This window comes from Bacillus rossius, chromosome 2 (assembly GCF_032445375.1).
Source record: "Bacillus rossius redtenbacheri isolate Brsri chromosome 2, Brsri_v3, whole genome shotgun sequence".
NCBI lineage: Eukaryota > Metazoa > Arthropoda > Insecta > Phasmatodea > Bacillidae > Bacillus > Bacillus rossius.
In genome coordinates this window covers 115,048,437-115,066,045 of record NC_086331.1, presented here as the reverse complement: position 1 = coordinate 115,066,045, position 17,609 = coordinate 115,048,437, and the positions used below count along the sequence as shown (strand labels likewise).

The 17,609-nt window shown below is 40.6% G+C and overlaps 1 protein-coding gene across 1 annotated transcript; it reads left to right on the top strand.

Annotated features, from left to right (window-relative positions):
- Window positions 1–2,311: 2,311 nt before the first annotated feature.
- Window positions 2,312–17,026, top strand: LOC134528962 (PR domain zinc finger protein 1). Its single transcript, XM_063362630.1, has 9 exons — window positions 2,312–2,485; window positions 8,746–8,869; window positions 9,103–9,314; window positions 11,300–11,426; window positions 12,736–12,765; window positions 12,817–13,015; window positions 13,119–14,179; window positions 14,645–14,873; window positions 16,870–17,026. Exons 1-9 carry the CDS (start codon window positions 2,312–2,314, stop codon window positions 17,024–17,026), a joined length of 2,313 nt encoding a protein of 770 aa, XP_063218700.1.
- Window positions 17,027–17,609: the final 583 nt, after the last annotated feature.

The following is a 17,609-nucleotide window of genomic DNA, read 5'->3' as shown; positions in this document are numbered from 1 at the left end:
GAGACCGACATCGGGTGAAAAACCGAAATAGCTCTCTCGTGACACTTTGTCTACACCAATAGTCGGAACTATCATCAACATGTCGCTTGACATGTCACCAGGCGTTTATTTAATGATACCGACACCAGCTGGAGATATGAAACACCTCTCGCGTGATACTCTGAGTCGCACAAACACTGTCTTCACCAATCTTTGGAATAGTCATGACATGTTGCTCGACATAACGCTCGACTTCTCTTTGATGAGACCGGCACTGTTGTAAAAAAACACCTATCACGCTACACTTAGAGTCAAACTATACTTTATCTACACCAAGCGTCGGAACAATCATCGACATGTTGTTTGACATGTCACCAAACTTTCTTTTGATGAGACCGGCACTGAATGGAAAACAGAAACACTCCTCAAGCGACACTTCTAGTCGCAAGACACATTATCTACACCAAGCTTTGGAACAGTCATGGACATTTAAATATTGTTCTAGTGTAGAAACAGTTTTAATTGTCGCCTTTCTAAATTAATAAAAAAAAAACATTTTTACAGTGCTGATAATCTACATACAGTTGTATTTGGCTGGAAATTTTGACTGCTGGAATTTGACATAATGTGTAGATGTTTGCATTTTTTTGTTGCAATTGGTGGAGAAGTCGCGGTCGCACCCATGAGAATGTGAGTTCTGTACAGATAAATGTCAGTGAATCGCCTGAAAACAATCACGACCTGTTATATGTGGTTCCACCAACCTCAAAGTAAGATCTTACAGTGTTTGTGTGAATATTTTGTTACGGATCACTAGTGCCAAACACAATACTTTATATTGGCGAAAGTGTTTGTGTGATATTCCACTATTTAATAAATTATTTTAAATGCTGGTATTTGTGGATATGGTCAGTGCATCTACTAGTCTGCTCTTCCAAGCTATATTAACTACAGAGACATAATAAATAACTTTTATTCTTTACTACTCTGTGATGAGGGTACTTTATGTAGTCATGGGTGATGGTTTTCCATTTGAAAGACGGCCAACTGAGAAAGTACATGCCTTATAAGAATTATTTTAATGTAGGTACATACATCAGCGTTTTGCCCAAATAGGTATCTGAGTTATTTTACTTTATTTTTACCTTATCGTCTTGTCAACAGTGAAGTTATCATAGACAATATAAATACGCACATTACTGAGTCACTGACTTACTCTGTAATGCTGTATGTATTCTGTTTTCATGCTCTTACATTGTAATATTTGCATTACTCTTTGCTTATTGCTTAACTGTTTCTCCTAGTATTGCTGCCGAGTCCATGGCACAAAGATAACATGCATGGGGGCATAGCATCATATTTTCACGAGACCGATAGTTTCAGGATTTTTTAGAGATAAATTAGCGCGCCGTGGCTGAGTTTTCCACGTTTTGACTGCGTTTTTTCTGTTTAACAAAATTATCGTTGTTGGCCTCCACTTGCAAATATGAATCTACGCACCACTGCTGTGTCAATTTTCCAATGCTAATAATAGGATCGAACTGCCAATATGGTCGCCATCACGGTGTATATTGAATCGAATACAGAGAAAGGCAGTTATTGAATGACCACAGACAATTAAAACGCAACGTAGTTTTTCAAGAGGTTCTTCAATAAAAAAAAATTTCCCGTCAAATATTTTTATCATTTCCGATATAAAAAACTAAAATAATTTTCATTTTCACAGCATTAAAAGAAATTGAATTATGATGAAAAATGTATCTGTATTTACCTAATTAAAAATGTTTGTTGTATTCATCATTTTTCAAACAAGCACCTTAGGTGCCTCACAACTAACTAGCAGACAATAATACCCAGTGCCACTGACTAGGGATATTGGCAAAGGTTCCGGGCTATGGACTAGAGCAAGTATGCATTCAGAATTCCCCTGGAAGGATTTCGTGGACCGTTGTGGTCGGGTCCGCAGGGCGCCATGGACGAGGAGGACTTGGAGAAGCACGCCGTCTACCTGGTGCCCGACGCCCACCCTGACTGCGCAAGGCCTGCATGGCAGTACTGCTGAGGGCGGTGTGTGTTGGGTCCGCAGGGCGCCATAGACGAGGAGGACTTGGAGAAGCACGCCGTCTACCTGGTGCCCGACGCCCACCCTGACTGCGCAAGGCCTGCATGGCAGTACTGCTGAGGGTGGTGTGTGTTGGGTCCGCAGGGCGCCATAGACGAGGAGGACTTGGAGAAGCACGCCGTCTACCTGGTGCCCGACGCCCACCCTGACTGCGCAAGGCCTGCATGGCAGTACTGCTGAGGGTGGTGTGTGTTGGGTCCGCAGGGCGCCATGGACGAGGCGGGCTGCGGCTCGTGGGACGTGGCCTCCATGCGCGAGGAGGACTTCGAGAAGCACGCCGTCTACCTGGTGCCCGACGCCCACACCGAGCCGGGCTGCCCAGACCGGGCAGAGGCCTCGCTGCCACGCAACCTCACGCTGCGGCAGTCCCAAGCGCTCAGCGATGTGAGTACATGCTCCTGCTTCTATCTCAAACGTTTCTGAAAGTGCTGGCCATCACTAAACCAAGCCGCAAACAAAATTCTAATATTATCTTTGAAAGATTTGTGCAATGGGAGTGCATGACTTGATGTAAGTTTTTGGACATACGCCATTGCTTAGAACTTTTTCTGTTGAATAAAATTTTTAATTAATTTATTTATTTTATTTTATTTTTTAGTTTTCTTCAACAGAAAAAGTTCTAAGCAATGGCGTATGTCCAAAAACTTACATCAAGTCAAAATTCTAAGGCTTAGATCGGAGGTATTAGTCAGACAACTGCTAGCCCCTCTGCATGTTCTTCGTCGTTGGGTCTGTTACGATACTGAACCCTACAGTAGAGACCTTCGTCATGTTTGTCATTGCATTTTAAATATTGTTTGTCTAAATCCCAGATTGCAGCTGTGGCGCTTGATGATGAGTGTTTCCAATACAACACACTTGCACACTTGGGAACTCGCATACCTGAACTAGTATACATGCTCACATACGTATACCATTGCATACCTGTTTGCTGGTCTATTCGTTTGTAAAATTGCACACTTTGAAAACATGTTTCAAATATTTGTGCTCTCTACAAATTTCTTGTCCCTCTTTGTGTGTAGTTTCAATTATAACACGTATGACCGTTATACACAATTAAAAAAATGAAATTAATGGTAAACCACTTTCGTCAACGACCAGAAACGATACTTTTCATATGCACTAATACTTATTCTTTGTAATATTCTTATCCACACAAATATCAAGGGACTACATCCCAGCAAGTCTAGGCGTATAGGCTTCGGCCTTAGACGCACCTAGGTCCCTACCTAACCCGGAACCCTCCTACAAATGTACTTATATTTAGCTAAGTTAGGAAAAAAAGGAATATCAGGGGAGTCAAGCCCTTCCTCCCTGACAGAACCAGCCAATGGACGTCACTATGGATACAAACAAAACTTCTCTCGTCTGCGCACGGGGACAACATTGATCTGAGAAAATAGAGCAGAAAGAGTAAGACAAAACAGATATGTAATATGTGCGCAGGGTAGCAATGGTCAGAATTCAGTCCTGACAACAGCATCATCTACATGGAGAATATTCTGAACCATGTTTTATAACAAATTTACGTATTCACTTAAGTATTAGCACCAAGAAGTGGTGGTATTTGTTTATTAAGTCTATTTAGAAGTTGTATATGTTAGCTGGGTTCAGTGTTTCTGTTCTCTCAGGTCAAAATAAGGCATGAAATTAATACATTTATATCAATATAATATAATATAATATAATGTGTCCATAAAAGAATGTCTCAATTTCAATGATATATTATAACAGTTTAATTTAGACTATATACAACAAAATCATACATCAAATTGAAGGTAAACTAACCTAGTTTTTCTTACAAATGTTACAAATTTTCAATATGTGCGCCTTTATTTATACGGCACACATCCAACCTAAAGCCCCAATCTTTCTTCCCACACTTTGGTTAACACGTCCGGAGTATTGGTAGGAACGTCTCTTCAAATTTGTGTCTCAACTCTAGAAAATCATTAGGTAGCTGCGGAACATAGTTACGATATTATATATGGGCCCAAATGAAAAAGAAATCGCATGGCGTTATGTCAGGTGAACGTGGAGGCCAGCGAAAAAGAGGTCTGTCATCTCGACCGTTATGACAATACAATGTTCATGGTGCTTTACGTTCAGGAGTCGGCGTTTTGCCTAGGTGGCGCTGCAAGCGAGAAAACAACATAGCAGTATTCGCGCCGTGCGCTTATATAGATTATAACTAGGACATCATTTTATGGGAATTATGTATATAATAGCATAGTTATGCATAGTGAATATTTTGTTCATAGCAGCTTACTTTGTCACTATATTAACAATCTTAAAACGTTTTGGGGCCTGATTTTTGATTGCTTACGGTTGGTCATAAGAGCTGTTGATTTCAGCTGATGCCTCGAACGCTTGTTTGCAAACGCTACTACATTAAACAAGGTTGTATTTGTAAAATATAAAGTGTTCTGAAGTAATTTGACAAAGAGCGTATTTAAACACTAACTCCCACTTCATTTATAATCGCACATTTAAGGCGCTTTGAGTTTTCATTACCTCGAGGACTAGCCAAATGCTCCCGCCAGTAACACACGTTTGGATCAGTTCTCTTGGCGAACGAGCGCTTCAATGTCGGGCCACGACGTTTCACTGCGCACCTTCAATGTTCATCACGAGTCTATGCGCCAGTACCAGCCCGCGGTGCTAATGCTGGGCAGGGGTAGCGAACGAAATAAGCCTCTTTCTCGGAGCGAAACCATTTTTAATCGTTAATCATTGAAACCTATACATCAATTTGGCATAGATCACACTTGATTTTTTATACTGCAAAATTATGACTGTTGACAATGTAAATGCAGTTGTAGTAATCTAAACAAAATAGTATAATTCGATTCAAAACGTCAATGACTTCACAATGGAAAACATTTTTTCAGCACTTAACTACAAACATTCCATTAAATTAGGTTAAAATTTTTAATGAAGAAATGTTTTCAATTATTAAAGATAGAAAATGGCTGCCACCTATAAACTATTGAATCTAAAAATAGTGCCTTAATTGCCATGGTGGTTTTTTCCCCCCCTGTTCCTTGCTAATTCCAGACGTAAAAAATGGGACTTCATTGTAAATCGAATGCATTTTAAAGCTGCGAAAGAATATTTAAATAACTTTAAGTGATTGACCATGTCGTAATTATTAGTTTTCAAAAAAAATCATTATAAATACATGCCTAATTTTATTTCTTAATAGCAGATTACATGTAGTACATATTTGGAACTTTCTCAAATCAAAAATAATTTCGTTAAAACGTAACAACTCGACATGGCGAAGTCAATCCTTACGATATAAAACATTTCTTGCATACGTAACTTTCTTCTGGAAAATATTGCCAACACACTTGCAAGTAGTATTTAAAGTCAGATATTGTAATGTTTCAAACACTTTGCTACAGAGCTCACAAAATGTATGCTATATCTTATAGTTTGTCACTAATTGGCCTGCTAAAGCACTTTTCTGTTAGAGAAAGTATAAATTTATATAATTATCAATTTTTTACTTATATTTCAAAACAACAACTAAAATGCTTAGAAGGCGATTCCTTGCGAGAAAACAAGCGTGAAGCAATTTTTAATTTTTTACAGAAATTATTTCTAAAGGAATTTTGCGTTCCAAAAATTCAAATTTTAAAACACTTTTTTAAGTAAATATAGTAAACTACTCGCAGCTAAGTAATAAGTCGCCGAATTTTGTTTTTGATAACCGAGAACTGACACACGAGAAAACATTGTTAGCTATATAATTTTCTTTGATTAAGAAAAGGGACATTAAATTGTACTGTAGGATTTCGTGTCTGTTGTCTGGTAAACTATCATGGTTTTCGAAGATGAGCAGGGTCGACGTGGCTAAACTTCGAATGTCAATACAGTTTATTAAATTTTGGATTGCCACAATTTATTCACATATAGTTTAATAATGATAAACTGTAATTGGGTTTCGTTAGTGAATACTAGGCCTACTGAGAAGTACGTGTGTAAATGTTAACTAAAACAATCGTTTCACAGAAACACTCCCAGGTTGGTCGTTCCCGTGACCTACATTCAAGTCTAACGCAAGTTTGGATTGCCAGAACAGTGCGCAGCACGCTCTGTGCCGGTATGTTAGTGTATCAGAACACAAAGGAGGCGTCGCGGTAACTAGACACAAGTACGAGCACAACAGCTGCTTTGACGCGACAACCGTCGTAGCGTTGAAGACGTACAATGGCCTCTGCAACTGCGTCTCTATACTTCCAGCTCCGCTTTTAGAATGTTGGTCACCGGTGAAGCCATAGCCATAGTTCACAAAAGGGTTCATCTGTGTAAATGTAAACCCACGCGCCAACCAAACTTCTGGTCAAACAGGTACGATTTAACTTTGGTGTGTGGTGCAGTGTAGTTGGTCGTAGGTTAACGCGACAGAAATTTATACCACAAAGACTGGATACATTCATAAAGACCACAGATTTTCTCGGCCATTGTCTGGAGTTGCTTGGCTCCTGGGTGGTAGCCGCGTCCAAGGCGAAGATATCACGGACTTATCGATCGACATTGCAGTCGCCATCATTAGGGTAGCAGTTAACTACTGACATTCTTAGAAGTTCTCCCGCCTCTTAATGATTTCACCTGGGATGGGAGTGTTTCCCGATTGGCTGCAGCTGTGGGCCAATCAGATTCTTCATTCTTTCAGGTTGGCTGGTTGGTTTGGCCAATCGGACCTGGGCTTTTACCCTCAGCTAGAACCCCCAGCCAATCACATGTGATAAATATAAATGCCAGGCCAACCAAGCCTTAAGTAGAAATATAATGGACATGAGTTAACCATTAAAAGGTGTTCCTACTTTAACTTTACGGCAGTACGGTCATTCATAAGGATAAAGTGCCGCAAGATAAAAAAAAACATAACATTGGGTCAGGTAACACATCAGGCTCGCCAGGAAATGAGGTGCGAATCACTGGGTTTAGCCCGCCTGCCAGCTGTGCCTGTCAATTGCTCTCAAACGTTTGTAAATGAAGGACATGTTCTGGGCATGGGTGGGATGAAATTCACGAATGGGGGCTGCCGAACTCTTTAAATAGGTATGGTAGAACAATGGGCCAAAAATACATTAGGTTGGTTCCCATCTTCGGAGTTGGGTAAGTGCCGAATATGGCCCACTTAAGGTTTGAGAATGTATCTTGCTCAGGCGACTAACACATCTATCGCTAACCGCACAAAGTAGACCCTTACGGAGGCTAGTGCTTTTAACATACGAGGAGTTAGCGGGACATATTGATAATCGGGCAATTTTCGGCACGGTTTCTTCATTATTTCGTTTGATTAAAATTGTGCAGTTCTCCAGAGAAGAGAGGAAAATTATTCTTAAATAGTAAATGCCATCGAAAAAAGTTCATTGGGATCCTAGGCTGTTCTAAGACAGTCATGTAGATACGCTGTATTAGTATAAGATGGATTTTTTTTTATAGGATAAGATACATTTTTATAAGATAAATTCAAACATCGACATTCATAGATTCATGTAATACTAGATATATGATAAGTGTTTCAATATATATATTTATAAATTTCTAAAGAGATTGAGCTTTCACAACGTGATTGTTCCTTGCAGCACTTGTTAAATGGACAAAGTGCAGGCGTCCTCACGAGTCATTGCCAAGAGTAAACGCGAAGGGCAGAAGTGTGGCAGATAGGGTTAGCAACGATGTATCGATATATAGAAAATATTGATATTTCAGGTAAAAATATTCGTGTTGTGTCCCGACAATATCGAATTTGTATAATATTTTTCTCGTTTGCTCCACAATATTAAAAAAAAAAATTAATTTCCACGTCAACTTTGCACCATTACACTATAAATACTACTCCATCATAGTCAACGATTTTGATATTTACTCATATTCTCAAAGGAAAAACAAATACAACAAAGTAATTTTTAGATTTGTTTTATTCTTCAATATTCTCTTCTTTATGTACATGATTGTTGACTTCTCTTTCACTCAACATTTTTAGGATTTTTTAACACTTACAAATTTATTAACATTACTTAAAAATTCATTAGAGCATTGGCAAAAAAAGAAGCCATCAAACACGTAGCTAATAGAATGCTAATCAATAAAAGATTTGAAAAAAATACTCAGTTTGATTTAATTTTGCCACTAAGAACCCGACATGTTTTAGATTATTTAATTATAAAAATGTTTTAATAAGGAATTTAATAATAATTATACTTAAAAAAATAGTACCACGGAGGTATAGGACGCCATGTCACAAAATTGTAACTTTTCAGGAGAGCAAGTTTGCGATTTATTTAAACTTTATTTATTTTAATGTTCCTTTCGCTTTATGAGACATAAAAAATATTATTCTCGGCAAAAGTGATATTTTTAATATTATAGTTTTCAGTGAAATGTTTTGTGGAAAAAGTGCATGAAAATTGTGCTTCGGACATAATGGCATGAGTGCTCTGTACCAACACGTGAATAAAAAATTGTTGCTCTTTACCTGCATAGGTACAGAAATGTTAATAATTCAACAGGTAAGAATAACCGGACGAATGGGGGATATCGATCGCCGCAGGCATCGACGTGATGTAAACGACGTGTCGGCGGAGCGGCTGGTTGGGGGTCGCTGCAGCGGCGCGGTGGTGTTTCAGGTGCAGGGCGTGTGGAGCACGGGCTACATCCCCACGGGCACCAGGTTCGGCCCGCTGGTGGGCGAGGTGTATGCCCGAGACGCAGTGCCCAGCGCCGCCAACAGGAAGTACTTCTGGCGGGTGAGTGGCCCTGCGCTGGTGGTGCCCCTCGAGCCACAATTCTGGCACCTCCAAGAAACTGGATAGCGTAACTCACAAACAACTTGGAAACTCTCTCCCCACGGGATCTTATCCTCCCCGTACGTCCACTTTGCTGGCACTCATGTTCGATGTATGGAACGCTATTAACAGAATCCCAAATTACACCTCCCGGTAAAAGACAATCAAGTTTGATCTGTTCATTTTTGTTTTGTGCAGAAAACATTGAAAATTTTGGGCTTATTATTAAAAAAAAAGTTCGCTTTGCTGGTTCTGACGCATGTGTTCGAACTTTTGGTTCTCAGGTGTACAAGGATAACGAACTGTATTATTACATGGATGGTTACGACACGAAGAAGTCCAACTGGATGCGCTATGTGAATCCAGCTTACTCCTCCGAGTCTCAGAACCTAATCGCATGCCAGTACAAGGTGAGGAAACTCGGCCGTTTGCAGAGAAATCTCACATTCATGACATTTGTACTGCCAACATTAAATAAAAGTTTGTAATCTTAATGAGTAAGTTTATTAGAGTTAAAGCGTATCTTGTATCATTTGTAACATTTTCCTCCTGTGTCGAGTGTTTTTAAATCATTTTCTTCGTGGTGGTTCACATTCCAAGAATGACTGCCCGCTCACTCCCTTCACAATCTATTTTTTTTTAATCTATGGTACTTTTTTGAAAAATGTCTCTCCAGCCGATGGTTCCAAAATAGCTATTTTTTTTATCCTTAGCTAATGTTTATGAGCGGTCGTGATTGCTGAAAGACTCTGGCAAGCAAACTGACTCAGCAGTAGTTGAAGGAAATGATTGAAATAAGTTTTTCTATAGTTTTAAGCTTATGCCTATAACCAGGCTGGTCCTTCCCCCACCATGGAAGAGAGACAGAATGACGTGCCAAACCATCTGCCTTGACCGATGTGAGCACCTTTCAGGGCTCGATAAATGTGTTTCTGTCACATGAGCAGCGTCATGTCAGGGCTGTACCACATCCAAGATAGAAAATAAACGTGTCAAAGTTTATACCGATGTCTTGGCGCAAAACTTCGTATGTCCACTTTTCTTGGTTTGGAGACAACACGATGTGAAACATTTGCGAACTCTTTCGCATGTATTGTTCATTCGATTTAGTAACACCCAGAAATTCTTTCTTCCTGTTCCCTTGGACATATCATTTTTCTAAAATTCTTGAGATGCCTCTAATGTTACAGAAAACACCAAAACTTCAAAATAAACAAAAATGGAAATTTCTTATGTTATACCTAATTAAAAATAAAACTTTTAGCCTATATTATTATGGAAAAGAGATTTTAAAGGATGCCATACTGTTTTTTTAACCTTCCGAATATTAGCAAAGAACCTCACAGAATCGCCGATTTAGCCTTTCGTGAAAGGACGTTTACCTCGCGTCCTTTCATGCATTAATGTGGCTACATTTGAGCAAATATACAACCATAGTCTATTGCTCTGCTAGCCAACTTCTGGCTTCACCCTTGTATGACCATCTATTACTTTAAAACACTTTACTCGAACGTGTAATAATAAAAAAACGTAAAAACTGATTTCAAAAATTTGTAAACCCAAAAATACACTGCCGAAAAAGTATTTATAATTAATTATACCATGTTGTATTAGCATCTAAATATTTTGATATTCTTTTGTGGATAGTTTCTCACCAAATGCAGTCTTGAAATATAATGAAGCTTTGGGTAAGATTGGTAAAGGAAAAAAAAAAACTTTTCTATTCGAGAAAAACTCAATAGAAAGTTTTTTCTGTACGCCATCGATACATTCATCCGATCATGCACAACTTTTAAGGGGCACTTTGCAGTTATTCTATGAATTGGGTGCCTGTAGTGTAAAACTTGCAAACACTTCTAAGTTTCGTCGGATTCTTTTTTCTCCCACAATAGTCCGCGCTTTTCTGCAGGGAATGACGTACGACGACCGAGATTGCAGGTGCAAAGATATCCACAGTAACGCGGCTGACCCAGAAAAGTTTTCCATTTGTTTTTCAACTTATCTCAGACATAATCGTTATTAGTTCCTAATCGACTATGTATCGTAGTGACTCAAAATATTTTAAAATATTAACATGCTCAATCTCTTGTCTTCAAACATACTGTTATTTTTATATCTTCGCTTCAAATTTACTTTTCCACAAAATTTTTTTATCGATATCTTTACGGCATGAAAAAAATATATCTAGTGTCGTGCAATTTTTGAATGTATTTTCATTCTTCTTTTCTGTACAATTATCATTACCAAAAATAACACAGTACATCTTGCTTGCGTATTCTTGCCATTAAAATATGCTTGTGATTTCATAGCATTAAAACAAATATTAAAAGAAAAAACTGCAATAAAGTGACAAGAAGCTTAATAACTCTAATTCGTGTGTTATTTTTTTTCTTAGATGAACATCTACTTTTACACAATAAAACCAATACTGCCAAATCAGGAACTTTTGGTGTGGTACTGCCGGGAGTTCGCGGAAAGGCTAAATTATCCCCTCACTGGTGAACTGATGCTACAGAGGATAAGTAAGTACAAATTAAATGTGAACTGGTTATAGTAATGCAGTAATAGCATTAAATACTTTAATGGATTTGAAACTAAATTTTATGGTACAGGTAGACACAGTTACACTGGAAGTTTGTATAGTATGATGTTAAAATTTATTAAATTACATCGTTAACTAGTTCGAGAAAAGAAACGTTAATATGGCATTAAAAATACAATTTTTAATTTACCACTGTTAATATTAAGAATTCAGAGATTCGATGTAATAATAATTATATTATATCTTTATCTAAAATAATATTTATCTGTTAGAAGTATTAATTATTTTCAGTTTTGTGCAGGCTACTTAATATTTCCATAATTTTCACAAAAGTTTTTATTAAATGCGAGTAATTTTTAACCAATAAGTGAACATTGCTTGTATATTTCATTATTTTTAGAACATAATATTGTTATTTTTATTGCAAAAAAACTTTGAAATTAAGTTATATAGACATAATTTTTGTTCAACTTTAGTTTAAACTTTTACTTGGGCGTACAGTGGCAGTATGAAAAGTATTTTCATGTAATAATTTTTTTAATAAATAAGAGAGTTGTTTAATTAATAGTACTATAATAATAAGCGTATGTTTTGATTTTGGGTGAGAGAATTGCTAGCAAGTGAATTACTTGTTTCTTAGTCTACGTGTTGTTTTTCCTATTCATAGAAAAAATAAAGTTGTAGCCATGAATATTTGGAAATTTCTATTGGTTTTTTAAAAATTTGATTATTGATTGATGCGTTGAAAGAGGACGAATTAATTTAGGAATAATTTATTTCAGAAAGCAGTGTTTCAAAGTATATCGATTTAAGAAAACAATTTATTTTTATTTTTCATAAAGTTATGAAAAATTTAAACGTTATTTTTTTGTGATAGTGGAAAACACACATTTATAGGCTCAATATAAACAGAAAGTCCTATAACGATTGATGAAATATACGTAATAGCTTAAGTCAAAACTGAATACCGCAATGCTTAGTATGGCGAAAAGCAAAATCTTATTTTTAATATTTTAAAATAAAAATGCTCGTTTCTTTTGTATATATATATATTCTATTTAATTATCCATTCTACCTTTGTTTCAGTTTGTATTTAAAAGGCATAATCAACTCAATTCGTTTTAAACAGTTTTGAAAGTTCATAGGCCCTTACTATAATAGGTAATAATCATATAATAAATGTAACCTAGAAAACTCTGAGTAAATACTTTAACTGCAGCGGTAAAACCTACATCATCAAAATATGTGTTATTCTTGAAGACAGCTCTAAAGTTCTGTCTGTTTGGCAGGGCAACAAGTTCAGCAGTCAAGTGCAGTAAGTACGTCGGTGCCCATATCCAACTGTGCTTCTACCTCTTGCGCCATTGCAGCGGAAACACCAAGTGAATCCCCACACAAAGACTTGTGCCACCAAGCTTACGAAGCTCGGTCCACTCAGTTGACTCCTACCGACGGCTCAGTCAGGTCTGACGAAGGCTACCACAGCAATGGCTACCACGACGATGTTTTCACGCCGCTTGAAGATAGCAGTGATTCTGACAGTGACAACAACTACGTTCTCGACTTCAGGTAAAGCTCAGATTTTACTTATAAAACATTCTTACATGTAAATTAGTATCAAATGTCCATTTTGGTTTTCTTTATGTTGCTTGTAACACACGCGTCTTTTGTTTTTTTGCAGCAAGAAGCCGCCAGCAAATTTAAGCTGTCTGGCAGCCGAACCGTTGGAGGTCCAGAAAAACGAGTACAGGAAAGTGAAAATCAAAATAACCAAGGCGTACCACTACAAAAACAAGCGCGAATGCGCGGAAGACGCCGACCCGAAGATCGTCGCTCCGGCGAGTTCGTCCGAGCCGCCGTCGACGTCGCTGCCGCTGCAGTCGCCCAACAGCACGACCGTGATCGTGATCGACTCGCCCGCCTCCCCCCCGCCTCCTCCCGCCGCCGCTCAGACGCACAAACACTTCTACGAGAGCGAGGCGGTCGCCAGCCAGAGAGTCGCCGGCATGCACCTGCTGCCGACCACCAACATCCTGGAGAACATCCTGACGAGGAGTCGCACGGACACCAACAACAACAGCGACGGCAACCAGGAGGCGCCGAAGGCTGCCAGTCCGCCGCCCTCCTCCCCCACGGAGATGGCATACTCGTACAAGAAGTCGCACAGGTACCACGTGGTGCCGTGCAGTCCGGACTCCAGCTCCGGCGCCCCGCTGCTGCCACAGCCGCCGCCCCCGCCGCCCCCGCAGCCCCCGCAGCCGCCCCCCAGCTCCCACCTGATGCTCCCGCTGCTGCTGGGCGGCCGCCAGCCCCACAGCCCGCCCCCGCCGTCCCCGCCGCCCGCCGCGTACCACGGGCCCTTCCACCCGCCGGACCTGGCCTACCCCGCCTACCCGTACGGCTACCCCGCGCACTCGCCCGGCGAGTCGCTCGCGCCCTACCACGGCGCCCCGCACTCGCCGGGCGAGTCGCTGTCTCCCGACGCCGGCTCCAGCCCCAGCAGCCCGGGCGCGCCCGGCTCGCGCGGCTACCGCTCGCTGCCCTACCCGCTCAAGAAGAAGGACGGCAAGATGCACTACGAGTGCAACGTGTGCTGCAAGACGTTCGGCCAGCTGTCCAACCTCAAGGTGCACCTGCGCACGCACTCGGGCGAGCGGCCCTTCAAGTGCGGCGTCTGCACCAAGAGCTTCACGCAGCTGGCGCACCTGCAGAAGCACCACCTGGTGCACACAGGTGAGCAGTCAGATACACTCACCCCTCCACTTATACCATCTATTGAGATATTGTATTTTCATGACAATATTAAAAAAAATAATAATTTCAGTTCTTCTTAACAAACCACAGATAAGATACAGTCCATTGTGTTACGTCAAAATACAGAAAAGCTAGTCCAATAGTCCTACAACATATTACCTAGTCTAATAAATAAAAGTGGACTGTTCTTCAGGGTCACTAAATAAAAAAAATATTTATATTTCCAGATGGTAATGGGACAGTTTGTTTATTAAAATTAAAAAACAGTTGACTGCATACAGCAAATTAAGGACATTTATAAAAACTCGATGATGGACCTATCCACATTAATGATGAGGGTATTTTGAAAAAAGAAAACATTGTCTGTTGGTTGGTTTCTTTGTCGCGAGAATGCACCAATTCTGCCACCGCGTGGGCGTGAACAGTATAAATGCTGGGTTCCAGGCGAGAAGCCCCACCAGTGCGACATCTGCAAGAAGCGCTTCAGCTCCACTTCCAACCTGAAGACGCACCTGAGGCTGCACTCGGGCCAGAAGCCGTACGCGTGCGACCTGTGCCCGGCCAAGTTCACGCAGTTCGTGCACCTCAAGCTGCACAAGCGACTGCACACGAACGAGCGGCCCTACACCTGCCAGGGCTGCAGCAAGAAGTACATCAGCGCGAGTGGACTCAGGTGAGCGGCGACCGAAGCCCGCGTCTCCTTCCAACACATTTTTGGGCCGGTATTCCAAGACATACGCCACACCTGTGCCCCGACCGTATTCTCAGTGCTCGATAGGACACGGCCTGTCCCTTATTTTAGGGAACGGATTCTGTTGTCCGATCGTTTATACAGATCTGTTGCCCAAATTACTCGCAGGCACGTTTTCGTTGATGGCGGACCCGCGTCTGGCGCCATTAACTCATATATAGAGACCCGGAAATTTCGCGGATTATTCTGGCCTCAGGATAGAATTCAAAGTTAAAGGTGTGCTCGACCCATGTTTACTTTCCCATTGGTTGATTTCTTAGCGAGAACATTTTTATCCTTGTTATTTGGCACTACATGATTGGCTTACTTCTATCCTAGCTGGGCGTCATTGGCTCACGGTTGTAGACGGGCGTGTCCAAACAACTGCGGTCCAATCATGAACACAGTGCGAGAGTGTGAAGTTTGCATTCTAGCTTGCGACGAAATGATTCCGCGAAATTTCAGGTTCTCTACTCATATATTGTCCTTTCTTTGTTGAACCTCTGATGGCCTACCAAGCGTGTTGGTGTGCCAAATTAAACTTTATGATAGCGAAACTATCCTGGAAAAAAAGGTTTTGAACACTTTAATGGTCATAACAGGAAATAATCGCAAATTAAAAAAAGTTATTGAGAAAAAAAAGTTATGTGCGTGTAGTCCACGTGTGACAGGAGTGAAGCTTCTAAGACTGTTGCTCATTGATACTGTTTTGGTTTGCCGAAACGTTTTTTCTTTACATGTCTTTATTATTCTCGGACTACCGCGAATGTTCTGATACAAATAAACCGTATTCTTGCTGGCCCAACGAAGCGCGGAAACAACTTCAGTCACAGCTGTAAAGAGTGAAATATTCCAAACATGTCCAACAGGCAGTCAGATATTCCCGCGCGCTGCAACTGTCTCAAAGTACGACGTACTTCAAATATTGTTTCACTTCTGCTTCCGTGTGTACGGTCGCCAGTTCATAGATCAGCAACCGCTCCGAATGGCGGCTGGTGACGGGTGGAAAACTGCTCGCACCAGAGACCAATTGGCATGTAAAGTAGTGGCATGCTGCGCTCCTGACCACCAATCAGGAGCCAGCGGCAATGCAACAGTTTCCGCACGTCGCGTGTGGACGATCGCAGAACTGAGGCTGGATTTACAGACTATGCAAGGAACGCAACGACAAAACAGCGCAAAACGCAACCAGCGCACAAAATTCACAGTCGTTTAAAAGGCGCGAATTTCCCAAGTCTTCACCAGCCCAATAACAGTCAAAACCATAAGTATTTTTACCACGGGATTCTCTTGATAATTCATGCTTATCAAGACAACAACAAAATATTGTTAATTGTTTTATTTAAAAAAGTGATTTTCTATCACCGTACGCAAGTTAAACAAGTGTAAACATAATTTATATACTGCAAAAAACATCGTGGGCTTATATGCACGTAACTTCTGCTTCTTTAACAGTTTTCGAAAAAAAATTCTCTTCAAACATGACCTTCGAAAACGTAAGCCAAAACGCAAGAAAGGTGGATAATGAACAGTACTTACTTTGCGCTTTGGGCCTTGCGTAGTTTATAAACAGGTACTCTAAAATGTGATTTCTGAACATTTTGCGTTTTGCGTTTCTTGCGTGGTTTATAAACCCGGCATAAGATCCAATGGCTATTGCATCCACAGGAACCATGCCGGTACAGTCTGGAGCGAGTAGCTGACCCCACCCCAATGCCTTCAGACCAAGTGTGGGGCGACTTAAGCATCTATGCCCAATGTGAATTTCAATCCACGAAAAAGATGTTATGAGCTAAGCCACGCGCTACACCAAATCGGGCTGTTCTGTGGGTGATTTTGCATGTTGAGTTTAAAGTTCACGTGTGTTTGTTTGTTGGTGTGCAGGACACATTGGAAGACGACGTTTAAAGTTCACGTGTGTTTGTTTGTTGGTGTGCAGGACACATTGGAAGACGACCAGTTGCCGTCCAAACAACATAGAGGAGGAGTTGGCTCTTGCAGCTGCGGCGGCGGCCAGGTCACCCCCGGGATATTACGAATACACGGGACTCGATTTTAGCATGGGTGAGTCGCCGGTACACGAGCGTAGTCTGTGAGAATACACATCATGGTCCTGTTCACACACGTAGTCTGTGGTGATACACGTCATGGGCCTTTTCACACACGGAATCTGTGAGTACACTATGTACGATGCCATTATGGGTGAGTCACCTGTCAACACGCGTTGTCTGTGGGGGATACGCTAGTTCGATGTCAGTACAGGTGAGTCATTTGTTCGCGCACACAGTCTGTATAGTCACACATAGTCTATAAGAACACAATGGATTGAGTAGCCTGTCATCGCGCATAGTCATGGGAATAAACTAGGTTTTATATCAGCATGAATATCACATATGTACGCGCATAGTCCGTGGAGAGAAAAAAAACGCAATGTCCTCATCTATAGCCCGTCCCACTCTTAGATTGCAGTACTCGGCTTATGGCGCGCGCTGTTGCCAAATCTCTAACACATTACGAATTTCAGGAGATGCGTGTATTTGTAATTTGGATCGAACAAGAAGCATTTTAAGAAATCATATCGTAATTTATAATATTTTATACTATTACACATATAAAATTGTAATAATACCACTTTTATGTAAATTTCAAATAAAAACTACCTATTGTAGACGAAAATTT